The sequence below is a fragment of the Onychostoma macrolepis genome, chromosome 02 (assembly GCF_012432095.1).
Source record: "Onychostoma macrolepis isolate SWU-2019 chromosome 02, ASM1243209v1, whole genome shotgun sequence".
NCBI lineage: Eukaryota > Metazoa > Chordata > Actinopteri > Cypriniformes > Cyprinidae > Onychostoma > Onychostoma macrolepis.
The window spans coordinates 34,320,079-34,347,670 of record NC_081156.1 but is presented as its reverse complement, the minus strand read 5'-3'; the positions used below and the strand labels follow the sequence as shown (position 1 = coordinate 34,347,670).

Here is a 27,592-nt window from a genome sequence, read left to right as displayed (position 1 = left end):
TAGTTAAATATTCTCTTTGTAATTCTAGAAAAACTAGCCGGCATCATTTAGCGTTTAAAAATCCTAATGAGGCGATCAGAGAGACATCTGTTTGAGTCGCATTCAAATCTACCCCCTCAAAACAGCTAACGACTCATTTGAGTTGATTCAGGATTCATTTGTAGTTCATTAACGCGAGGAACATCAGACAAAAACATCCCGAATCAAAATAGCCTATTTGAGGTATAGATTAAGAATTAAGAAATGCTTTTGTCGCAATACATAATTCTGACTATGAACATTCAGAATTTAATAATCTATCCCAAAAAAAAAAAAAAAAAGATGGTGGTGGAGAAATTGCTTATAGCCTAAATTTCACAAATAATTACAAGAAAATGGCTAATGACATTGAATTAAAAGACTGAAATAGCCTAGTATTTTCTTGTAAAACGTACTCTTTTATTTAGGCTACTGTTTTCAAAAAAACAGTACAATGTTGTTATTGTGCTTTATGTGTTCATTTCTCATCCAAAATACAAATGTTTACCTATTATTAGTTTAATAATCAACAAAAGTCACCTTCCAAGCTGTGTGTTTTTGAAAATAATGCTGAATCGTTCTAAAATCATCAAATTGAATTAAACTCAAACTGAACCAAACTAACATTGAAGTACTCCTAATTAGATCATATTACACTTTAAAATGTTCATAAACAGATTACAGTTACTTTTTATGGATTACATGATTACATATTCACAGAATGGCAGCAAATGGTTCATAATTTATTCATAGTTTGGGAAACCCTGCTGTAATGTAATGTTTAATGCACGTTTTTTTTTTGTTTTTTTTTTTCTTTATCAATATGATACACAATAATCCCATTCAAATATGATTAACAAGTTATGTCAAAAGTAATCTAAAAGTAATCAAAAAGTAGTCAGACTACATTACCTAATATGTGTAATCCAGATTATGTTACTACAATTTCCAGCACAAAGTTCTCTCAACGTTATGAACTCTACGCTAATAGAATGTTTGTTCAAAGTTTTGTTTTCTTTAGAAACGTTAGCAAAAACATATTTCAGTTTGGATGTTCAACTAACTTTATTTAAATGGTACTTATTAGTTTTTTTTAATCGCAATTGACTCAAATCAAATCATTGTCAGAGCAAATATTCCCACCCTTTTGAATAATGCAGCATGACATGATTTTTAATGGCTAAACCATTTAATTCAATTATATTCTTATCCTCAGGAACATTGCAGATACATTGTAATAAGTTCATTCAACACACTGACAGGCTTCATTCATCTGTGTGAAAGATCACTGGGCCAGCGACACGCCAATCATCCCCGTGATGTCATCAGCTACAGAGCAAAGGTCAGAGATTTGATTGGACGAGGAAGAAATGTGACAGATCAGTTCATGCCTAGATATCTTTAAATGAATCTAGTTTCACTGTGTTGCAATGCTATAAATATATCTCCCTGCTGAACCCGTGCCCCCGTGTTCCCTTTGGAGCCCAACGCAAAGAATAATAAACAGCGAATTTCACAAGACGAGATATGAGGGATCATGACAGGCAAAGAGCACACGTACCGCAGAAAAGTGTTTGGGAAAACACTATACAATATAGAAAATCATACAAAAAAATATCAAGTAAAACATGGGTGAATCTGCCAAGAACATGTTCAGGTCATATTGGACATTTGACAAAAGGACATCATTTGTATCTTTATACTTCATATAAAAAGACAGTTTTTATGACTATTTCAACCCCATATCTCACCCTGGATGAGTTTTTTTTTCTTTTTTTGTGAGATTCACCCAATCAGGTACTGTTTTAATAACGTATACTAATTTAAGAAAATAACTCTAGTGAATGAAATACAGTCCTTGCAGCAAAAAAACTACAAAACACACCCTGAGCGTCTCTGAGAGTGATGTAAACTAGTCCAGAGTCCATATTTATTGAGATTTCACCAACTGACCAGAGATAAACCTGGCTGAGATCTGTTTCACACACTTTACACTTGAACAAAGCTACAAAACACCACGTAAAAAAGAAAAAACGGATCACTGACATTTTGGTCGATACCAATAAACCAACAATTATTTTGTCATGGTCAATAAAAAAGGGTTTTGCCCTTTTTTTGTGTTCACAAACAGTACCATGCTTATAATAAAATAAATAAAATCAGGCATCTGTCTAATATTATTTGAATCAAACTGATACTGACAATAAAAAAATGCATGACTGTTATGACTGAAATATTTTATAACCTAGTACAGAAAAAGAATTTACTGCTTGAATTGGAAAAAAGAAGCCCAAATACTTGTATCTGCTCATAATAACAGGGAATGTTCTGAAAAGGTTCTCTCGATTACGTTCTTCCAGTCACGTTAATAAAATGTTCAAAATGTTCTGGTCTTTAACAATGATTTCAAAATGTCTATACATTGTTAATGGAACTTTGTAGTGTTTAACGTTTTTTAAATGTTACTTGTTTTAGAATGTTCATAGAACATTCAAAAGTAACATTTCCTTAATGTTGCAAAGTGATACAATGGAATGTTCCATTAACGTAACATTTTTAACTGGACCTTTTGAACGTTTGAACTTGATGGGAACGTTAGCAAAACGTCTTAGAACTTCTTTTTGTTGGCTGGGATCAGACCGAAAGGCTTCGCTGGACATTTCAAAACCACTAATACTGGCAGATACAGATATAGCCACTGATATATTGATGCTTTTACAAATAATCTATGAGTCTAGAGTCTCTCTTCTGAAACGCTTCACTGTCCTGTATGTTCTTGCATGTGAATGCTGATGGTTTTAATTCTTCTTGCCGTTGCTGGCCTGCTCCTGAGGAACGCTCTTCATGAAGAAGGTCTGGTCCATGTAGCAGCGGACGGCGAGGAGGACGGGCACGGCCGCGTACAGCAGGTTCAGCGTGACCACCTGCCTCCACTCGTCTTTGGGGATCCTGTAGGTGAACGGTGTGCGCGAGTGAACAGACGAGCCCAGGTGAGTCCACTGCATCTGTGCAAACATCACATACACACACAGATGAGATATCAGTCATCATATCGGCTAATATTAGGGTTTTTTGGGGGGTTATTGGCACTGATATGAATTGTAAACAGATCATTTTTGTCCTAAAAAGACAGCAAAAAAGAGATTACCATACCAGTCAAAAGATAGTAAAAAAATTATATAGTGTTATATTGAAGTGTTGTATGGTAATATTATGTTTTGATTCTAAATTCTAGATCAAAGTTTAATTGTGAAGAAGAGTTTTATTCAAACAAAACAGAATATATAATTTATATCAGTTATTGACCATAACAAAAATAGTTATTGATTGCTGTCTGCAAAAACAATAAACTTTATTTAATATATTTTCTCTGATTCATGACATTTTCTCCTGAACCAATTTTCAACCTAAAATTTGTAACCACTACATAATAACTATGTCTAATAACTATACAATTACACACTACTGTGCAATTATACATACAAGTTTTGAATTATTCAAAACTAAATTCCTATGTAAAGTTTCTCTCAGTGATATTTTAGTATTATTTACATTCTATTACAGTATTTATTAATATTTTGAATGATCTTTTATTTTAGCATTCATTTTATCTTCAGTCATCTGCAGACACCACAGATCAATACATTGACCAGACTGAATAATCAACCAATCTGATTATTTTCAAATTACAGAAACATTTTCCATTTTCAAATATTTTTGTGAATCTGTCATTTAAAAAAAATATATATTTTATTTTTTAATTATATAAACATTCTATATTGTTATAATTAATTTCATAAATATAATGGTATTAATATAATTACTATAAATGCGGTTTGTATGTGTATATTTTTAAATATTATTGTATTTCTATATTTATAATAAAAAAATATATTTTGTGTAATATTTCATATAACTATTGTATAAAAAAAGTATGGATTTTTTTTAAATGGTCATTTTGTTATGTGCTTTTTTAAAATATTTTATATTTTTATTTAGAGTTAATTTTTATTTCAGTTTTAGTAATTTTAGTACTTAAATTTATTTCAGTTAGATGCCAATTAAATGCAATTTATCATCTAATTTTTATATTTGTGTTTATATCAGATTTATTTTACTTAACGAAAATGATTTTTAATAGTTGAGTTGGCCATAGTTTTAGTGGTTGCTGTACATGTACCTGAGCTACAGCTCCTGCGAGGACCAGAGTCCAGTCCAGCATCCATGTGCATCCAGGAGCGTGAAGCCCATAAACACACGCCGCCAGGAGCGGCAAAACATAGAAGAAGAACACCAGCATCTACAAGACACGAGATCCGTCAATCCATCATGCTTCCATCTCAGTGATATCTCTACTGTATGTCACTGGCTGCCAATCTTCATTCTTTCAGTACTACAGTATACGCAGTACTCAAAGCATAAAAATAGCATGTTAAATGTACCCAAGTGTGCATCAGACTCACCGTGACTTTTGGAAAGCCAACGCTGTCTTTCATGTACGGCTCGTACTGGAAGATGTAGGTAAAGCAAAAATCCAGAGAACATTCGAGAACCACCTGTTGAAGAAAAAAGAGAGCAGGAAAAGAGTGAGTGATGGAATAAATGGCTGGATAAGCAGACACATGGATGGATGTGTAGATACTCACAAAGCCTCTGAACGCAGTGAAGATGATGCTTCCTACGAGGCCCAGCGTGAGCAGCAGGTCTGTGGGACGAGACAGCAGCGTTTTCTTCTGCTCCACCTCCACCTACAGACCACACCAAACCCATCTGTCAACTAGTTACATACGGAATTTAATTTAATTGATTTCTTTCATAAATTGCATTGAGTGCTATTTCTTGTTATGATTTTAAATCTGTATTTAACCTCAGAACGGTCTCAAAGTAAAAAGAGCTGCTAAAGTCTGATTTTTGTGGTGACTGTGCTTTAAAATTCAATTATAATCTTAATTCAAGTGATGAAGGATTTCAAAAGTGACAGTAATCAGTGTTGAGTAATAGATTAACCCTGCCTGCCCTTATGAAAAATAACCATGGTTTTATTGTAGCAAAAGTTTAGTAACCACAAATAAAACCAAAAGTTTTATTTGTGGTTAATTTTCGTAAGGATTTACATGTTTGAAAATGATTAACAGTTCAAAACAATAGAAATTTAGAGAAGTAATCTGTGACTTTAATAAAGTAATTGAAATAGTTACACTACTTATTACATTTTAAATAGGGCAATTTGTAATCTGTGACCTATTACATTTCCAAAGTAACCTTGCCAACACTAGTAAAGACATACGAGGCAGTGGATCTTGAATCAGTGCTGTGCTTCACCTTGTCAGCAGGAATGATTGACAGCTCTCTCGGCCTGTTGAAGAGCTTTGTCGCCGCCCATATGGGTAAAACCAGAGAAAAGCCGTTTCTCCAGAAAGCAGGGAGGAGGTTTTTTCCATATTTACCTGAGACGCAGAAACAAAGGCATTGATCTACAGCTGAGTTTGACCTCAGAGATTACAGATGCATCCACATGTTTCAAAAATGTGTTATTGAGCGTCTCACACACTTTCATCAGAAACAATGTTGAAATTTGGTTTGTGATTTTAGTTTGGAGAAGTTGAGTTTCTCACCTACTACAATGCCTGTGATTAAGACGATCTGACTGGCGATCATGGATCCGGCCCATACGAGAGCCAAACTGCGAAACGGCTTCCTGTATAAAGAGAAGCCAACAAAACTACATCTCAAACACTATCGCTTTCAATATAAATCTGCATATATACATGGGTGCTGCATTACTGAGCAACAGGTCATCTGTAAAAATCACAGACCAATATATTGACTATAGGCTGAATAATCAACCAATATTTCATTTTTAAAGTAGTTTTAAATCTATTATTTTAAATATTGTGTAAAATAAGTGATAAATATTTTGTAAAAACTACTTTTCTATATATATATATAGAGAGAGAGAGAGGAAAACAACTAATATTTGCAAATTGGTCATTTTAAATATTGTATAATATTTTATCATTAAAGTGATCAAATATATTATATTTTTTATAATATTTTTGTATAATATTTTATCATTATTTAAGTATTGTGTAAAATAAGTAAGTGTTAAATATTTGAAAATACAGTGTCATATAATCAGAAATCATTCTAATACGCTGATTTATTATCAATGTTGGAAACACAGGTTGGAACCTGTGATACTTTTTTTCACGATTCTTTGATAAATCTAAAGTTCAGAAGGACAGCAAAAGAACATAGTGTATATCGTTAGAAAAAAATTCTATTTTGAATAAATGCAATACTTTTTAACTTTTTATTCATAAAACAATCCTGAAAAAAGCATCACAGGTTCCAAAACTGTTTCCAACACTGAAAATACAATCAATACAACAATATTAGAAATGATGGAGGATATGTCACTTAAGAGTGATGATGTTGAAAATTCAGGTTTGATCACAGGAATAAATTACATTTTACAATACATTCACATAGAATTATTTATATAATATTTCTGTTTTTGTCTGTATTAAATGCAGCCTTTATGAGCAGATGAGACTTCTGACAGAAACATTACAAATCTTACTGATCCCAAACTTTTGAATGGCTATTGAAAATTCACCAGGAGAGTTTAGCGTCATTCTTCAACTTTCCAAAAGTATTTGATGCCAACTTCCTATATCAGCATCATCACCCATACATGTATTGACATTGTTGTGTTGCTGTGTTGATGTAGCTGTGATAATGGTTTTACCCTGCAGTCATGCGGTGGACCATGATGAGGAGCAGACCGTAGTGAAGGACTCCGTCCCAGTAGCTCATCATGATGCCGTGGGCTGTGTTCAGGTACGGCTCCCCCTTCAACACAGAGCATCACTTCAGTCAGTCAGTGTGCGTGTGTGTGTGTGTATGTGTGTGTGTGTGTGTGTGTGTGTGTGTGTGTGTGTGTGTGTGTGTGCACTTGTACAGCTATCTTTGTGAGGGCCAGTTTGAGTTTTAGACCATCGGAGTGAGGACAAGCTTGTAAAGTGAGGACATTTTGGCCGGTCCTCACTTTCTGGGACCTCTTTAAAGGCCTGTTTGATGGTCAAGACTTGGTTTTAGGGGTCAGGTTATAATTGGGTAAAGGGTAGGTTTAGGGTAAGGGTTTGGGTGAGGCACTTAGTTCTGAAGGATAGGGTTAGGGTAAGGAGCTAGAGATTGCATTGTGTCAATGTATGTCCTCACAAAGATAGCTATACAGAGTTGTATGTGTGTGTGTGTGTGTGTGTGTGGCCTTCATTAGAGCTGAAACCGTCTGTTCAATTCTCAGCCCATTTTCAAGAATGAATGAAATACATGAATGGCATTTGACATTTATTCCTAATACTGATTTCAAGGTCAGAATTATGGCCAGAGATGCAAAAATGAGTCTGATGTTTTCTGCATCTGTGAGTGTTTTACTGCATCCAAACAGCCACAGAAAATCACGGATCTAGTGAAAAAAGCTTATTTGTAAAGTAGTATAAAGTGCATTAAAGGAAGTATTTGAATATATTTTTCCACTCCTTTGCAGATTTTTATGTTAAATGGTATATTTTGAATACTTCTTTCTGTCATTAAAACTTAAAACTTTTGACATTTGACTGGTTTTGTTATTTTTACAAGTGCAACGGTAATACTTTACAATAAGGTTCATTAGGTAACATTAGCTAACTACATTAGTTAACATGAACATGAACAATGAACAATACTTCTACAGCATTTATTAATCTTAGGTAATGTTAATTTCAGCATTTACTAATGCATTATTAAAATCACAAGTTTTGTTTGTTAACATTAGTTAATGCAATCTGAACTAACATGCAATGAACAACTGTATTTATATTAACTAACATTAACAAAGATTAATAAAGAGTGTAATAAATGTAGTGTTCATTGTTCGTTCATGTTAATTAACTAATGTTAACAAATGACACCTTATTGTAAAGTGTTACCAGTGCAATAAAGCTGATAAGACAAACTAAGAATTACAAAATAAGAATTAAGATTTTTCAAATTATATATATATATATATTTGAAAAATCTTAATTCTTATTTTGTTGAAAAAAAATTTCTACTGTTATTTTTAAACTCAGCATCAAATTAATATGAGTAATATTAGTCCTGTTTCGCTGTGTAATTACAACGTTTCATGTTGTTTGGCTCCGTTTTTAAGAATGTGAAGTAAAATAGGCCATTTTGGGAAATGTTAGAGACAATGAATATTATTATGACAACATGTTTATGTGTGATTTATATTGAAAAATCAATTGCATTATTATTCACAGTAGTTATTCCAATTCCATCTTAAATTGCAATTCTGCATCATGATTTAAACTGCAAAAGTTATTTTCTTCTTGCTTAGTATTTTTGTTTTGTTTTCCAGCAAAAATATCTAAACTTTCTTAAATCAAGATAAAGTAACTATTTAGATACCGCAAACTATACAGTAATTATTTTTATTATTCTATTAATACTATTTTTTTGTTTTGTTTTGTTTTAAGCATAAACTCACTTATTATATTATTATACTTATTATGATGATGACGATAATAATAACTATTATTTATTTTTCCCTTACTGCACTGACAGATATATTTTCTTGTTTTAAGCATAAACTCCCTTAAACATTTTTCAGGAAACATCTTGTGTCATTTTACCTTTTAAGTAAATGTATCTTGAAGGAGCTAAAAGTAAATGTATCTTATGCAGATGTTTGTACTGGAAAACAAGACAAAAATGCTGAAGAAGAAAATAATTTTCTGCAGATCGGGAACTGAACAGGCATTCACAGTGTGTGTGTGTGTGTGTGTGTGTGTGAGATCAAACCTTGCTTATATAAAAGTCCATAAAGCCCTTGATAAATCCATGGTGCTGCAGAGCACTGGTGATGCTGACAACAGAGGTGAAGGAAAACACGGCAAACACTGAAACACACACAGATTGAAAACATCAGCACATCTCTCATTCCGCTCTCGTTCATCTCTCTCTCTCTCTGCATCAAACCCAAACAGCCCCTCTCTCCTCTCCATCTCTTAGTCTCTGTCTGGCTTTCACTTTCTTTTCCTCGCCAGCTATTGATTTCTCTCCCAAACAGCGAGTTAATGATGGCTCACGGTTGTCCAGGTGAAGGTGGATTTCGATCATACGGCCCTCAGACCAGAGTTTCCTCATTCCCAAGTGGAAAAGTCGCCTCGCTTTTGGATTCAAGCATGCATTAGCGCTGGCAGCCGGACAGATAGAGGCTGGAGAAACTTTAGAGGAGCTGAGATCACACATGGATTGATCACAGCGGGCTGATTTAGTGGCTGTCCACCGACTCGAGAGCTGTCAATAACAGCGACGTGGCCAACATGAAAATGTATTGCTCTGAGGGTCCAAAAGCTCTCAGAACTGAAGTTCAAACTTTGTTTCCAAATGGTCTCCTAAAAAGCTTGAGTAATACTAGAATCGCAGACTTTGGCATCTTGACAAATCTGAGCATGTTTTGAGATGCTGATGTGATCTTTTCCTCAAGAAAAGCATGAGCAGAATTGAGCTCATTTAAATCCTGCTGCTGCACTGTGAAAGTTGCAAATAAAAGATTTTTGAAGTTTACAAGAAAAAAGCTATTTCAGTCTTTCAACTTCAAAATTTCACATTGAATTCAATGTCTCATTTGCAGTTTTTTTCTAACTTAATTGTGAATTTCTGAGTGAAAAATTAAAGAGATCTCATTTGTGTGTATTTTTGTATTGTTGCATTGTGTCTTCATCTGTCAGTATCGGTCTCACCGTAGAAGAGAGGGTCGGTGGATGTTTTACTCTTGACGCTGAGGTTTGCCAGGAGGAATATCGTTGTAAGAACCGCAATGCCTATTGCCAGTATAACCTGTGAACTGAACGAGAAAACACGTCATTTGAAACATCGGTTTGAGGACATGCAATTTCATTCATCGTGCAGAGTAAGACTGCAGTCCAAGCATGGAAATGAGATTATCAGAGGCTCACTGCATGATCAATGACAAACTGAATCTCCAAATCATACTTCACCCGCAAAACAACTGAAAAGAAATGAATTAATGAGTTATAACTTGCATAAAGAAAAGAAAGTCTACATTTAATTCTCATTATTGTAAAATTTAATTCACATTAAATTCTTATGACAGTAATACAGTCGATTTTATTGCATTATATTAAAATTGCTACAATACATTTTTTTGAATTAAAACCAGTATAAACTATTTAACATAATAAACATGAAAATATTTAATACATATTTATTTAATATATAAATAAAATATATTTGCATGCTTTGTGAATAATTTACAATTTAAATAATGCATCTTTTTTCTTTTTTTGCATTTATGAAGAATAAATCTGCGTAATCTGAGTAAATGAGATTATCAGAGGCTTGTTTTTATCTCACATAATTAATGATAAACGAAATCTCATGAAAACTTATCCAGGTCATATTTCATGCCCAAAGCAAGTGAAAAATTAGAAGTTATAAGAAAATGAAGCCAATTTTAGGACCATATGTAATTCTCATTATTGTCAAAGTTGATTTTCAATAAAATCTTGTGACTGTAAAATAGTCATATATAATAATAATTTTATTATTACACTGAAAATGTTGCAATAGATTTTTAAAAATCAGCATGAATTAAAAGTACAACATATTTAATATAATAAATCTAAAAATATTGAATAAATATAATATATTTAATATTTAAATATAAATTATTTGCATGATGTGTAAATAATTAGCAATTTAAATATATCTTTTTCCGTATTAGTTAAGAATAAGGCTGTAGTCCAAGTGTGTAAATGAGATTAACAGAGGCACATTTCTTAAAAAGTCAATATGTACCGTAATTGTCATTATTGTCAGTTCATTTCAATTGAATTCTTATGACTATAATACAATCAGTTTTACTGAATTACAGTAAAAATGCTGCAATACATTTTTAATTCAAATCAGCATAAAAAATAGTAAAAATATGATGTATATATGTTAAGAAAAATAGAATATATTTACTATTTAAATATAAAACATTTGCATAATATGTTAATATAAAGGCCTACCAATAAACAATAATATTAATATATATATATATATATATTATCATTATTATTATTATGAGGGTGAAACTGTATTGAATTTTTCATGAAATCATTTCGCAATACGAAAAATCTGACTGGCAAAATGTTCTTGACTTTCATGAGATTCACCAATGAAATCTTTGAAGCAATGTCAGCTCATTGATCAGATCACCTCAGAATGACTTGATGAAGTAATGTAGAGGATGGTTGCCCTCTCTTGGCCAAATCAGATCATTAAAACCTCATAAAAACATTCTAAAAGTCACACTTCTAAACATAATTTGTAAAACGAAATCTATTTTGCATTGTTTAATGTCAATGAAATGCTCTTTAATATGCATTATTGTAAAATAATGACATAAGAGGTGAACTTACTCTTGTAAGAAGGACACATTGTTGATTGTGTAGAGAATAAAAGGCGCTGTCAGAGACAGAATAAAAACACTGATCTCTGGAGGAAAATCCATTTGAGAAATCAGGAATCCACAAATATCAAATCAGCTGAGCTCTATTTAACTACTCTAGCAAAAACACACAAGCTATTAAATAGCTATTTAAATAAATATCTAGAAACTGCAATAACGCATCCTGTGCCTTGATTTGTCTGAGGTTGAAGTGTGCAGTTGCTCTGTGTCGCTGTGTGTCGTGTCGTTCACTCAGAACTGATGATGATGGAATCAACATGAAATCAGGGCAAACCTCTCAAAGTCCATGGACTCTGAACTATTACCGCCCATTAGTTTAAAGAAAGAGTCCCATCAATAAATCTCCATATGCAGGCGCAATGATCAAACACACTTCTGACTTCACACACATTTATCATGCTTTCCAAAATACCATATTTACTAGTTTTTGGTTACAGCAATATGATAAATTGGTCTTAGCCACCACTGTCATCAAATAATTAAATAAATAAATAAACTAAAATAAACAAACAAATAAAAATAAATAAACAAATAGACAAATAAATAAAATGTATTATTAATTAATTAATTAATTAAATAAAATTTATTATTATGATTTTACAGTCCACTTTTCCACATATATCAAGTACCATATTATTTAAATAATTATTTTAATTGTATTATTATTATTTTAATAATACAATATGTAAATACGATATATATGTACATTTTCATATATATATTTATACATGCCGTGTGTGTATATGTATATATATATATATATATATATGTGTGTGTGTGTGTGTGTGTGTGTGTGTGTGTGTTTTCCCCGTAATATTAATAAAATTAAAAGCTTTTAGAGCTTGTTTGTTTAGACTGCAAAATGTCTGCATAAAATACACTAATATAAAATATATTTTTACAAATCTCTATTTCTGAACAGGGGGGAATAGTAAACCAAATGAGTGATTGTTTTCTTTTTTTTAATGCACAAAATTCACCCAGCGTAAAAAATCTGCAAGCGTTCCGTTTGCTCTCCGCGATGACGTCAGCGGAAGCGTCCTCCGTCTTTTACATCAAGATGGCGACGTCGACCAGGAAGTAGGTAAACAACCGATCAGGGGTAGAAAAATATGGATTAACCCCTTCAATCCGCGTTTACCGATCAAGAAAAACCCAGATTGAGTGGTCGTTAGTGCTCGAGGAGGGGTTTCGTGGACAGGGGGGTTTAATTAACGCGCGGTGAGTGAGTTTTCTGTCAGGTTAGCATGTTAGCACGAATCAAACAATAGCGCTCCATTGAGTCAGTCAGAAAAACACGCAGACAGTTGATAAATTCGTTAATAAATCAATTATGTTAATCTATAATAATCGATGTGAGCTGATAATCATATCAAAGTGACGTGTTTGAGGGGTCAGTGCTGTTTGGTTGATGGTTTTCTGGTTGACAAACGCTCAGACAGATAATCTTTTTTTATCATAGTCTGATTTATAGTTAAACGTTTTTAGTTTGATATCTTTTTATTAAGGCTGAATTAGTGACAGTTTGTATTATAGAGGTCAGAATAAAATTGACACACACTTACAGTGTAATTACCCTCAAACTGTCACATAGATAAGGCCTGTATCACATATTTAATATATTATATATTAACCCATTAATCCTGTCTGTCTATCATTCAGTTAGCTTTTTGTCTGAAATAAACGCTTTATTTCGTATATATAATATATAAAGACCACAAAGAGGGCAGTTTTTTTTTTTCATTCAGATCATCTAGTAAGATAACAATGTATTAATGGAAACTCATGCATTTAATAAATAAAAATGCAGAATAGAACAAAACGTTTTAATACATATGCATACATTTATCTTTATCTGTACATTTTATCTTGCTAGTTATCACAGCCATTCAGTAATAGGTCAAATAAACCTGGAAGGTTTAGGTAATCAATTGTGGATGCTTATAGCCTCACCAGCATCATATGATCATACGTTCTGCTTTATCATCAGTACAAGACAACTTTCCAGCAGGGCTCATCAGTCTGAATTATAAACACTGTAACAAATAGATTATTTGTGATGATTATCATGCTGACTTCTCTCTCTCTCTCAGAGATGGCTGGAGAATGACAGGGGTTTGACACATGACCGTGTTTCTTCTCGGAGCCTGATGCCCACTCTTGCCACATCTGTTGTCATGGACACGGAGGACTATCTGCACCCTGAGGGCCCTCAGCTGGGGAGCCCAAAGTTCAGCGCTCCCAGTCCTCCTCTCACAAGTTCCATGGAGGTACATACTGCACCTTAAAATGTTTGAACTACATTAAGACACACTTTAATGTAAATGTGAAGGTTACCACAATACAAAGAGTGTCAGGCTAAAGGTCCTTCAGTCCTGAACCTGAGACTCAAATGTTAAGACCAAACCAGATTGCTCTGTTTCTCTTAATGAGTGAGTAAAACAAAAAAAAAGTTATATTTTACTTTAAAAAAAAAAAAAAGTCTTTTTTTCTCATGTGATTTAACTACAATAATGTTTGATAATAATTGTACCTTTAAAAAAAAAATTTAAATAATGTGATTTTTTTTTTTTTTTTTTTTGGGAAAACAATTGCTTGATTGTCATAAAAATACCATATGTTTTTATATATTTTGTTTAATTTTGCTGTTAAGTTTAATTTCTTGTGAAATATCATTTTTTTAGACAGTTTTTGTAATCCACCTAGGAATCACAAATGCTCAGTACAAAATTAGTTAAAATTAAAGTGAAAATAAATAATATATATATATATATATAGAGAGAGAGAGAGAGATCATGAATATATTTAATGAATTACAAACTTGAACCCAAATTTTGTGGAAAATTGATCATGAAAATATCACAATGCAAAAAATCTTAATGGTCCTAAATATAGATGTTTCAGTTTTTATATAATTTTCAATTAACTTTAATGGTAAAATTTGTAAAAAAATAAATGAAAGAAAAACATTTTTTTTTTTTATGAGCCTAAATTTTGCAGAATAATTTCATGAATAAAAATCTTAATTGTCCTAAAAACAGGCTTTTCTGTTTGTATGTTTTTATATAATTTTCCAATTAAATTACAAACTGGAACCCAGTGCAAACTTGAAACTAGACATGAACAACTCTCCCAAACCTTTCTGAATCCAGGTCAGGCTCAGGTTTGATAGCAGATTGAACTCATATACCTGTCTATTGGATTCTGTGCTTTCTATTGTTATACTCTTGATTTTAACAGATTTTCTTAATCTGATTAAATCTGCAGTTTTGAACAGTCTTCTTCATCATTATTGCTCTAGTTGGTCTTGAACCTTGTCCAAAGTGGGACAGATCTGGAGTGCTTTGGTAGCCAATGGTAATCATCTCTCTAGAAACAGTAGCCTCGCGTCACCTGGTTCATGGTGGTTTAACTGTTGGTCTTCACTCTGTACATGCACGGTTTGTGTCGGGTCTCACGGTGTCAAGATGAGTCACTAGATAATCAGCACTGTCTGTAAATATTTGGGTTGATGGGTAATATCTCTGCTGAACAGTGTTTCCAAAGGCCCACTTCCTGTGTCAAATGTGCTGTTTGTTTCCTGTTTCCCCAGAGTCAGCTGTATCCGTCAAACTCATGGACGTACCCACAGCAAACTCAATACAACCAGCACTATCCTATGCAATCTGGGAGGTGAGTCACGCACACTGTGTCAATACTAATTCCGAGTATTGGTTACCATACTTGACCACATGTCACTTTCACTTTCACTTTACATGGATTAATTGTTCACAAGAAAATATGCATTAAGAAAATAGACGAATTTAGGTGAATTTTTATATTCTCTAATGTCTTTACTGCAGTTCAGTTATAATATTGTGGTGTATGCTGATGTATTGAACATGTGACATATATACACTTTATCATGAGTTAATTAATTATACTTATCCATTATGTATTAAAAAATTTAAGATTTGAAATATTTTAGAAGTGAAATGTTACATAAAAATGACGGTTCGTTACATACCTTGGTTTTCAAATTATGATTTGATACATTTTCAGTACAGAAGGGGGGGAAAATACACACAAAATTGCTTATTTTTTCTTTTGTATTAAACAGTGGTTTACTGATCACATTGTGTCTGTCTTTAAATAAATTCAATTATAATCATAATTTTCTTACGAGAAAACATCTATCTCAGCTAATGCTGTAAGCATATAGGAAAGCCTATTACTTGCACATTATAATAATATTACATGTTACAATTAACAACAATTAACACAAGCTCAAGTGCTATTTATTATTAGATATAATAATCAACACAAAATAGCATTATTGTTTGAATTTCCTGATAAAATGGACAAAAGATGACAATTTGTTTCATATCTAAAGTAACAGAAAAGAAACTTATTGCGATTATTGGACGAGAGGTTTGTTTGCTTTATTAGACAAGTTTTATACAATTGTGCAAGAAAGCCACATATACATTATCAAAACAACATTTCAAAAACTGCTATAACATGGGCTTATTCCCATTTCCACGGTATTTTAATATCTAGTGAAGTTTTATTCACTCATCAACTGAAACAGCATAGACTAAAAGATCAATATTGGGATTTAAAAATCATTATTGATCCATTAAAATTAAGATATATAAAACTTGGAGTTTTAAATTAAGTTACATACCTGTACAGAAAGTTTTCAGTATGAATACTAGTATTGTTACACCCCTAAAATATTCAGAACTGATCTGTATTCTACACTAGTCTGGAACTACCTTTCATCAAAGTTGTACTAAAACCTAAAACCAAAATGTATTCTTGTCTTAGGACAACTTTGATGAAAGGTTTTAATCCACTTCAATTGTTGACTACTGTAGTAGTATTTGAAGGCATTAGATACATTGTGCTCTCTGTGATTGTTCCTGATCTCTCTCCTCTGATTCATCAGGCAGCTCCAGCCAAACCCGTCCTCGGTGACTCTGGACCTGCCTGACATAGATTTTCATGACCTTGTGCGGAACGGAGATTTCTCGCAGGTAAGAGCAGATCCCGTCTCTTTTGCTTTTTGCTGTAGTGTTAGTCGAGGTTGAACTCATCAGAACCATTGATCCGTGCAGCATAAAAGCGCAGGTTTGAATAGCTGAAAGCCCAGCGTACAATTATGATGATGAAGCTGTGGCATTAATGCAAACACATTAATGAGACTTTCAGTTCAGCCCCGCCAAAGAATGCTGTTTGTGTAATGAATGAACTGAACTGAAAGTGAAATCAACCAAGGTCTCTTTTATAAATCATTGTTTGATCAAAAACTAAAATAATTTAAAAATGTTAAAAAACACAAACATTTCTTTTGCAAATGGATCATGTGACATGACAACGATGTTGCATACTGTTGTTTGACACAGTGTTATTTTAGTATCATTGAGCTAATATTATAGTTTGAATTAGGTTTTATTTTCTGTTTTCATTTTACTTTTGAAATGTTAGTAATTTTTAGTTTTTTATTGTCATTTTCATTAGTTTGTGTGTTTTTTATGTTTGTGTAGTTTTTTTAATTGATTCTAATGTCAGTTTTAGTTTTTAGCACACTAAGTTAAACTACAGGCAAATGAGAATCTTTGCAACTAGCTGAAATAAAATGTTTTTTTTTTTTTAAAGTAAGTTAAAGTTTATTTTATTTCATGAAACTTTTTTTTTTTTGTTAACTGTAATAACCCTAGTTTGAAATTGTTAGTGTTGTATGCTGTGCACAGTTTCACAATCTTATTAGAAATAGTAAGATTTATAGTATTCACTGCAGTGTATTCTCCATCATTCTCCGTTCTCCTATCACTCTGTGATACATGGAAAGTCATTTTATATGAAGGAAAGACTTTATGCTCTCTGTGCATGAGAACATGGAAACTATTTAGGTTTGCCAACTTTATCTTTGATTGTTCAGTCATCTTTGTACAGATCTTATCTGCATAGCTAACACTGAACTGAAATGTTTACTAATGGAAATATCAGTTATATGCTGCTTATATTTTGCTGTTCAGGCACATACTCACTATTTGAATACTATCAGAAGCCACGTACAGCTGTAATCACTTCTTAAAGCACATGCGGTAAAATTAGGCTTGGCTGCCTGTAAATATGAACACAAATGCATCATTTCCTGACCGTAGACCACCACACCCCAGAGCAAACACACGATGGATTGTGCTCAGTGTGTTTGAGTCAGTGTTACCCGTTGGAAGGGTATTTTAGTGTATCTTTCACCACACGTGGCGTAGGTCAGACCCTCATGGGTACGTGCATCAGTTAAGCTAATGCTTTTCTCAAATGAAAATCTTTCTGGCACTCAGCTGGATGCCAACGCTGTAGTTTCTTACTCTGAGATAGGACGGCCCTTGTTAAAGGTACAGTTTTGGTTATATCTGCATTGTTTACAGAGATCTTTTTATTATAGGCTGCTCAATGCATTCACGTGTTTTTGTTTGCTATGGTTGTAACATGGAAATTAGAAACGTAAACCATGATATGCCCTGATTAGTTACCTGAAATCTTTCTTTCTTTCTTTTTCTTTCTTTCTTTCTTTCTTTCTTTCTTTCTTTCTTTCTTTCTTTCTTTCTTTCTTTCTTTCTTTCCCAATGCTACTATTAATTGGTTCCCTGAAATCTTTTATTTATTTGTTTGTTTATTTAATTTAATTTGTGCTGATACACTTGATTGGTTACCTGAAATCTTTTATTTTTCTCTCTTATTTATTTATTTAATTAATTTGTGGTGCTACTTCAGCAGCATTATTTTCTCTGACTTATATTTTATTTGCAATAGAACATAGAAAAATGTTTATAAATATTATAAATTTATTATGAATTTTATTTATTTAAATAACTTCTGATCATTATATCAAAGTCAGATTGTGGTGTTTTTGATCTCTTCGTTTTGCAAAATAAAAGTCCCCATTTAATGTAATTGCATAGAATAGAGTGAACAGCAGTGTTTTTTTTTTTTTTTTTTTTTTTTGTTTTACAACCCCAATTTAAAAAACAAACCAAAAAAAAAAAAAAAAGTTGTAAGGTTAAGAAAAATGTAAATTACAAACAGAATGCAATCATTTGCAAATCTCATAGACTGGTATTTTTTTGTTCACAATAGAACATTATAAAATCTATTTACAAATATCATACATTTGTTATCAATTTTTCTTCTGATCATTATTTCAAAGTCAATTTGTGGTGTTTTTGAATAATCATATTCTTTCTGAAAAAGCCCATGCAAAGGGAGTTTTTATACTAATGTGTTTGCATTGAAAATACTGTAGGATCCTTGAGTTCACAGCTGATTGGTTCCTTATTAGTAAACATTATGAGGTGATTTGCAGCTTCCCTTCCAGTGCAGAAAGTCTTGAGCTGTTGATGTCATGATGTGACATGATTTAGGATGATAAATCACAGTATAGAAACAGCGTGTGATCCAGCTACTGCTGTGACTGTACTTCCTGTATTTCAGCATCTTGTTCTGCAGATATGAGTTCCTGATGTGTTTGGACATTTCTGACCTCTCTCCTCGTGCCCTGCTCCTCATTCCTTCCTGTCCAACAGAATTTACTGCTATTGTCCCGTCATTCAGTCCTGACCCTGCTTTATCTTCGCTAAATTAACAGTTTCACTTTCTCAAATGGAAAAATTACACAACTGGATGTCTTAATGTTGGAAACAGTGTAGTTTCCAGAATAATACAAGCAATTTCATCATCACTTGAGAGCCTCAGATCGGTTTTATAGCTCGAAATCAAGAGATCCATCCAGTAGAGCACTTTTAAGAAGCCGTAACATCTGCGAATAGGAGATTACGGTATCTGGAATGGGTTCTGGGTTTGTGAAAGACTCCAGCTGTTCTGTAGCTTAAGCCTGAAGTTTACTGTATAATTGAGGTTTGCACTGTCAGAATCATCATCATTGAGATTTTTTATTTCAGTCCTTATGCATAATTCCATAAATATGCATAATTTTACATATTAACCAAAAAAAGGTGTAAGCTGAATACTTTGCATATTTTACCTACCCTTTTTCATAATAAGTGTCACTTCCACTACTAAATTTAATCTGTACAAAACACAAAAATTTCACCTTAAATTAACTTAAAATAAATTAGTATTTGTACACATTATTTATTTTGAGTTATATACATTTTTAAATTTGCAAAGTGAACTACATATTTTTAATTCATTATTACAGTTATTTCACCCCATTGAGAGAGATACATTTTTTAAAATATTTTAATATTTTTCCTTTCCCTATGCATTGAGTTTATACAGATTCTCTCATTTCAAACAGCTTCTGAATACATTTGGCAAGTAAATTATTATGTGCTTCATACTTATATGTGCAAGTTTGAAATCAACCAGATCATGACATTTTAAAGAATATAATGATTAATAAGTTGGTTGATTCATAATAGTTGGGTTGATATACAATCCTTATAGCTTTCTACGGTAGCTGAAAGATTATTATTGATTGATTATTGAAAGATTACTATTATTGGTAAAAAACTTTATTTCATTACCATCAGATCTGTTTGTTTTTCTGTGCAAGCTACTTTAAAGGTGCATTAAGCATTTGCATTTAACCCCTAAACATAGATGTGTGGCTTCGCTTTAGCGGTGTCTAGATTTCAATATTTCATCTCTCGTAGGAATAACAGGAGGTTATGGCCTCAAGTGTAATCAGGAGTACTGTTTGAAGCTTCCAGGAATGAAAAGCGTCTCTTGACAGATTTACAGTGAATGTTTTTGGACATTGGCCATGTCTGAAGTAATGTGTCGAGTCCACAGCTGCTGTGAAAAGCAAACCGCAGTTCGCACATCATATATCAGATGATTTTATGAGCTCCGGTCCTGAGTATCACAGCTTTTAACGGAATTGTCATTTACTCACCCTCATGTCAAACCCATATGACTTTTGTTTTTGTTTTGTTTTTAAAGAATTGTGGCCCCATTTATTGTAATTGCATAGGAAAGAGAGTTTTTTTATTATTTTTTATATGTAGTTATTATAGTATTTTTTTGTAATATTTTAAATTAATTTAATTTTTAGATCTTCAGTTTTCATTTTAATTTTAGTTAAAGTTTTAGTAATTTTATTGTGTTTTTGTCATTTTTATTAGTTTTTTTTTTTTTGTTATGTCTGAATTGATTTCTATTTTAGTTATTTTAGTACCTCAAGTTAAACTAAATGAAGATGATAAATATTGCCTTTGCAACTAGCAGAAATAAAATAAGTTTAAGGTTTATATATATATATATATATATATATATATATATATTTAATTTCAGTTAATAAATTCAGTTATTTATTTCAAGGAACAAAAATGTTTATGGTTTTAGTTTTAGGTAATTAAAATAATCCTGGTGAACAGTACATTATTAAAATGTTTTCCTCTGAGGAACGTATAAATAAATACACATTTTAGACACAAACTAAAACTGCTGTGTGTATTTCAGTAAAGTGATATTAGTAACTGAAGTGTCAACTTCTGAACATGTTTTTTGTGGTTATTTTTAGGATCTGCCATGCATAGATGAGCTGTCCAACCAATCGCTGTTCTCCTCACCATCTGATTCTCTGTCGGAGTATCCAGACCCTTCAGGATTTGCCGTCGATGGCCTGGCACAGTTATCCACCGAGGGCCCTGCGGCTCCCATGTACTGGGATATACCTGGACACAGTCAGATACAGGTATTCATGCCCTGCTTTTCTCTCAGATATTTACCGTTTTCAATGGTCCCACAGATGTTTGCATGCGTGTTTTTAAACCTATTATGCTTAATAAGCCAACAAAGCTTGTGTTCATGTAAACACGTTAACCCATTTTCCTGTATCGGCATAAACAGCTTAAATGTAATCCAAATGATCCAGCTGGATTTTTGCTGATTACCCTGATTTCGGCCAGCATGTGAACCCCTGTGTGTGTCATGCGTGACAGGAAAGCATCCTTACTGCAGATTGAAATGCATCCAGCCATTGCAATCATTTCACAGTATGGGAAAAGAAAATATATATTGTACACTTTGACTCTAAATTATAAAAATGCATTCTTATATTCCACTCTCAAAGGAGAAGTGGTACAGTTTTAGAAATTGCAACCGTAAGAGGGCAATATGAGTCTGTACTAGAATAATACAAAGCAATTTCGTAGTCTTTTGACAGCCAGAGATAATTTTTATAGTGCAAATTTGAAAGATCCTTCCGGTAGAGGCCGTAATGTCTGCAAATAGGAGATTACAGTATCTGGAATAGGATTTCATCCGATTGTTGAAGGATTCCGACTCAAGCTGTTCTGTAGCTTAAGACTTGAAGTTTACTGTTTAATTTTGCTCTGTCAAAATGGCAAGGTATCATTGCTGCAAACTTTATTTCTTAACCTTCAGGTCAGTTTGCTATAGTACTAAGAGCTTTTTCTGTGCAAGCTACTTTAAAGGTGCATTAACGTGTTTAATCACTAAACATGGACATGTGGCATTGCTTAAGCTTCTTTTCTGCTGATATTTTGAAATACTTCAGGGTTTTTAATGCTTCATTTAACATCCCAACTCGCAAAACAAATGGAACACTTGGAACTGGATACACAAATGATTACATTTTAATGTCACTATTAGAGAAACACCTGTAAATGCAGGTTTCTGGCATTGCAAGGTTATTGGTTTCAATGTGAATTGATAAATTGGGTTATTTCAATGAGCTGATGTTTAGTACTCATCAGTGTATTGGTGTGCTAGTAAACAGATCAATGTTCAGTACTCGATTTAATGTAGAGCCCTGAGCAAGTAAATCTTTTAAGCTTTTAAATTTTTTTTTTTTTTTTTAATAGTCATTGATGTGATCCCCCCCCCACCCCCGTATTCATACAGATTTCTGTATTTTCTAACCTGAAATGTATGACTCAGTTTAATTGCATGAATCAGAGAAGAAGAAAAAAAGTTTTCTGCCAAAATAAAAGCTCTATGGTTTAAATTTATATGTCCAATAAATATTAGATATTTTCTGTTACAAGAAAATAAAATTATTATTATTATAATTTTTTTTGTTTTTCATTTTGCAGTACAATCTTAATACTTGTATTTTTTTGTATTATAATATTTCTATTTTCCAATTTTAATGATTTTCCTTTTTTTTTTATTTTTATTTTTTTTGGTCTTTTGTCTTTGGGGGTCGTTCATCCAAAAATAAAAATTCTGTCATCATTTACTTACCCTCAAGTTGCCATTGGCTTTCATGGTATTTTTATTTTTTTTCCATATTATGGAAGTCAGTGAGTGCCATCAACTGTTTGGTTACCAACATTCTTCAAAATATCTTCTTTTGTGTTCAACAGTTACAAAAGAAAGTCGTACAGGTTGAACTTGAGGTTGAGTAAATGATTTTAGATGAGCTATCCCTTTAATACTCATCACCAGTAAAGTTTATACGTGCAGTCGATAATATTAGCATGTATCGGTGTTCTTCAGCAGAACCTGAGCGCGTTTCCTGGTAGGTTGGATGATTTTAGCGCTCTCCTGTCTGCATCAGTCACAGGATTTAAGGTAGATCCTTTCCTTTTCTCTCTTATACTCTGTCCTCTGTTTCACTACATTTCATCATCTTTTGTTTTCTGCCCCTTCATTCCTTCATTTCCTCAGGCTGCTGCTGCTCCTCCGCCGCCGCCGCCACTGGAGGAAGAGGAGGAGGCAGATGAGGAAGAGACGGAGGAGTTGGGGCACGCGGACACATACGCCGAATACAAGCCATCCAAATGTAAATAGACATGCTGTGTTATATTAAGCTACAGCACATGAGTAGAAAATATGAGCCAAATATGTATTTTTATATCATAGTTATAACATGTTGTAGTGAGTGTAGGATCCTTGCAAGTGCTTAAAAATTCTTAGCATTTAGTTTTCTCAAATTTAAAAATATTTTAAATGCTATATTTTAAAGGTCGTAAGTATTTAAAATGGTATAGCAAAAGTCCTAATTATCATTTTAAGAGGGCTTAAATTTAGGAATGGAACAACAGTAATTATGATATAGTCTGATGTAATTATTAAACTTCAAAAGCAACAATTGAATTAAATTAGTCCAAGCGGTGCACGTTCAAAGTTAAAACACGGTGCTGTTTCACATTCTACAGGCTCGCAATCAATTAATACCATGCATTTATGCCAAACAATTGCTCATGATCTACTGGTAATGGAGAATGACAAAATTTACTTTATAGTCTTTATAGTGTAATATGTTGTAGATGCTTGAAAGAGTCTATATTTTATATTTTTGAATGAGCACCTGGATGTAGCAACATTTCAAAATAAGAATAATGTGTATTTTGTACTTGAATTATGCATAAAATATTTTTTTCCCCTCTGTTTATTAATATCTTGTTATTATTAATTCCTTATTTAATGTGTGTCCCATACTGTCTAATTAATTAAAAAAATAATCTGGTAACACTTTTCAATGCGTCATTTTTTTAACATTAGTTAATGTATTAACTAACATGAACAAACAATGAACAATGCATTTATTACACTATTTATTAATCTTTGATAATGTTAGTTAATAAAAATATAGTTTTTCATCGTTTATTCATGTTAGTTCACAGTGCATTAACTAATGTTAACAAACACAACTTGTGATTTTAATAATGCATTAGTAAATTCAGAAATTAGCGTTAAGATGAATAAATGCAAGTAATGTTCATTCTTAATTCGTGTTTACTAATGTTGTTAACTAATGAACCTTATTGTAAAGTGTTACCAATAATCTGATATATATGATCTATTTTGAGGTTGTATGGGTTTGTTCTGTAAGGACATATGATTTTATTTGGCCCACCATATATAGTAGGGGAAAAAGTTTGTGGTGCTTCCGTGGAAAATCATTGCTCTGTTCACATGTGTGCAGCTACTATAGGAATCTCTCATCCTGATATCGTGGTGGAGACCAACACACTGTCCAGCGTTCCTCCTCCTGACATCACCTACACACTGTCCATTCCAGACTGCAGCATTAACTCCGGCCTGCTGTCTGCCCTGCAGCTGGAGGCCATCATCTACGCCTGCCAGGTACCTTTTGCTCTCTTGCTCTTCTTGTTCCACTCACAGATTAGTATAGTGTCAGTGTATTAGGGCTGGGCTATATGGCAAAAAATCTTGATTTTTTTTTTTTTTCTTTTCAGAACGTGTGACCTATTCTCAATTTTATTATGATTTTTAACTAGTCAACTTGAAAATGTAATTACAACATGATTCAAGTAACTTTTACTTTTTTAACCCTCTAGTGCACCACACATGAAGTTGTCAACATGATGTAAATGTTAAGCAAATCACTTGTTAAATATCTTTGCAGAAATGATGCATGAACTACAACTACATCTTGTACAAACTTGTCTTATACATATTATATGTTCAGAAATAATATGAGGAAAATGCTTTTTTTATTTATTTATTTTTTTTTTAATTCAAAAGTCAAGGTAATTCAAATTCGAAATGACTGAAGGTATAACACTAGTAGAGTATTATTAACTATAAATGTTCAGTACAAACAACAGTAGCTTTCAGTCTGTCACCGTGATGCAAACATGAAATATCCGACATACAGTAGTAATTACAGGGTTTTTTTTATTCGCTTGCACTGCGTTTCCATTGTTTTTTCTATGTAAACATGGACAAGTTTGGCTGTTGCTTCATGAATGAAACGGCAGTCTAAAAACATGCCGCTCAAGTTAAAAGAAGTTCACTCCCATCTTCTTGCATGTTTTTCCGTGTCGCATTTTTATCAACACAAAAGCGCATTCTGTGTGAATTGCATCTAGCTATATGAGCGCATCACACGTGAGCAGTTAATCATGTGCGCCGACATGCTGTTGGATTGTTATTTTCTCTTTATTGTTATCATTGGCATATTGTCAAAGTGTCTAATTCTAACGTTTGGTAATATTTTAATTCAAAATCGCGATTCCTTGATTTCCCAAAAAATTTAATCGTACCTTAAAGTGCCCCTAATAATGAAAGTAATGAAAATTTCATATTTTGGTTTTGGGAGTCCCCAACAACAGGTTGACATGCATGCAAGGTCAAAAAACACTTTCATTGTCTTATAATATGCATTTATTTTTACCTTACTTGCTCAACGACTCCCAAACGAGTCGCTCAATGATTCATTTTTCCAATCCCCTCCTTTGCGTGACGCTAATATGCGGTGATTGGTCCGATTGGTCTCATTTTCATTTCATCTCGCCTGTAATGCCTGATAAAGCAGCATTTGTGAGCGCAATGCTGCTTTGTGTACAGCGTTACCGGGGAAACCGCTATTTTTAATGCTCCAAAAGAGACACCTAGTGGCAAAGAATGAATTTGCATTTTCATTCAGACCAATGCAAAAAGACCAACAAGTGGGCGGGCAATATTGCTAATGTTTCATGTTGACGTCAACGACTCCTTTCAATGATTCAGAGTCGACTCTTTCTTTTGAGAGACAATAACTTTATACACCGTGCACTTTCAGATTTAAAACTTTGCAGGATGTTTTCATTCACTTAGAGCTGTGTTACACACTGCATGAAAGCTCATTTTCAAAAATCCATAATAAGGGCACTTTAAATTCGAATTAATCGATACAATGTATATGTAAATGCCCTAGAATGTATAAAATTGCCTTTGTGCTTGTGTTCTTCAGCAACACGAGGTGATTCTTCAGAACGGTCAGCGGGCGGGGTTTCTGATCGGAGACGGAGCCGGCGTCGGGAAGGGCCGCACTGTGGCCGGAATCATACTGGAGAATTTCTTAAAGGGACGGAAGAGAGCGCTGTGGTAAACACCTGCATGCATCTCTAATGCTCACGTTCAGTCAAACTCCTCTGACTGTTGATCTAACCAAGGGATCTGTTTCTGGGAATCTGCTCTGTTTTAGGTTCAGTGTGTCAAATGACCTGAAGTACGATGCTGAGAGAGATCTCAAAGACATAAATGCTCCCAACATCCCTGTGTTTGCTTTAAATAAGGTTTGAGAACTGTCTTGTCACTGCTTTTTTTCATCTGTATTGTACATATTATCTGGGTTTTCCAAAAGTGATGGATCTGGCTTTGTGAGTTGATGGAAAAACAAATAATTAATTAAATCATAACAATGTAAAATTTACATAAATAATTTAATAATAAAAACAACCAAAATTTAACGCTTGCTAAAAGTACTTTATTTTGTTAATATTTTATTTTATTAAATATTAAGAATTTTTTTTTGTTTTCCAAAACAAAATAATAATAATTATAATAATAACAGGAGAAAAATACAGGAGAATAGTGAAAAAATATTTTTATTAGTTTACCTGCATTTTATGTGACCATTAACTTTAATTATACAACTATAATTATAGTTATAATTATGTATAACTGTAACTATAATTTTTTTGTTTTCATTTTAAATTTTAGTAATTTTATGTCCTTTTTTTATGTATTTCTTAAATATTTAAATATTTCTAGTTAGCTTTCATTTATTTTTATTTCAGTTTTAGTGTGTCATTTTAATACTTCATTTATTTCAGTTAGTTGCCAAGGCAACATTTGTAATAATTAAAAATATTTTTCATCTACTTTTTTTTTTATTTCAGCTATATTTCAGTCAGCTACACTTATTTTTAATAGTGTTAGTTGTGGTTTCAGTTAACAACACTGCCTTGAACCTGCAAATATCTGCTTTTCCTCTTTCATGCAGATTAAATATGGAGATACGGCTACCTCAGAGGGCGTTTTATTCGCCACATACTCAGCGCTGATTGGAGAGAGCCAGGCCGGCGGGCAGCACCGCACCAGACTCAAACAGATCCTGGACTGGTGCAAACCCAACTTTGACGGAGTCGTATCCTTTACTTCCAGCGTTGCAGATTGTGCATACATGCATCTTTTAGAAAGTAATGACTCTAGGTTGTTACTGGAAATTACAAGGTTGCTTGTTGTTTTTGCTTCTGTACCTTTAAGACTTATGTATAACACAATATGCAAATGATCTCTGTTATCATTGGCTAAACTCTGTGTAGCATCATAGTG

General features: G+C 32.9%; 2 protein-coding genes across 6 annotated transcripts in view; one reads left to right on the top strand and one right to left on the bottom strand.

Annotated features, from left to right (window-relative positions):
- Nucleotides 1-1,325: 1,325 nt before the first annotated feature.
- On the bottom strand, nt 1,326-11,781 carry tm6sf2a (transmembrane 6 superfamily member 2a). The gene is made up of 10 exons (XM_058749703.1): nt 11,496-11,781; nt 9,810-9,913; nt 8,866-8,963; nt 6,770-6,873; nt 5,634-5,716; nt 5,341-5,465; nt 4,665-4,766; nt 4,482-4,574; nt 4,199-4,318; nt 1,326-3,023 (listed from the first exon to the last, which is right to left on the bottom strand). Exons 1-10 carry the CDS (start codon nt 11,585-11,587, stop codon nt 2,817-2,819), a joined length of 1,128 nt encoding a protein of 375 aa, XP_058605686.1. The 5' UTR covers nt 11,588-11,781; the 3' UTR covers nt 1,326-2,816.
- Nucleotides 11,782-12,588: 807 nt separating this feature from the next.
- Nucleotides 12,589-27,592, top strand: part of sbno2a (strawberry notch homolog 2a) — a 34,289-nt gene continuing 19,285 nt past the window's right edge. Inside the window, exons 1-11 of one of the 5 annotated variants that reach the window (XM_058749678.1) lie at nt 12,589-12,625; nt 13,639-13,815; nt 15,138-15,217; nt 16,476-16,563; nt 21,078-21,251; nt 23,021-23,095; nt 23,192-23,306; nt 24,453-24,613; nt 26,226-26,359; nt 26,460-26,550; nt 27,261-27,404. In XM_058749678.1, coding sequence (XP_058605661.1) covers nt 13,696-13,815; nt 15,138-15,217; nt 16,476-16,563; nt 21,078-21,251; nt 23,021-23,095; nt 23,192-23,306; nt 24,453-24,613; nt 26,226-26,359; nt 26,460-26,550; nt 27,261-27,404 — 1,182 coding nt within the window. In that variant the 5' untranslated portion in view covers nt 12,589-12,625; nt 13,639-13,695. Of the gene's footprint in view, nt 12,767-13,638; nt 13,816-14,812; nt 14,903-15,137; nt 15,218-16,475; nt 16,564-21,077; nt 21,252-23,020; nt 23,096-23,191; nt 23,307-24,452; nt 24,614-26,225; nt 26,360-26,459; nt 26,551-27,260; nt 27,405-27,592 lie in introns of those variants that run through there. The other 4 variants (XM_058749671.1, XM_058749686.1, XM_058749665.1 and 1 more) reach the window with 4 other exon arrangements.

Coding starts and splice junctions, on each gene's coding strand:
- tm6sf2a (XM_058749703.1), bottom strand. CDS start 11,587: ATGGATTTTCCTCCAGAGATCAGTGTTTTTATTCTGTCTCTGACAGCG. Junction 9,914..11,495: donor AATGTGTCCTTCTTACAAGA/GTAAGTTCACCT, acceptor TTTCTCGTTCAG/TTCACAGGTTATACTGGCAA. Junction 8,964..9,809: donor CACCGACCCTCTCTTCTACG/GTGAGACCGATA, acceptor TGTGTGTTTCAG/TGTTTGCCGTGTTTTCCTTC.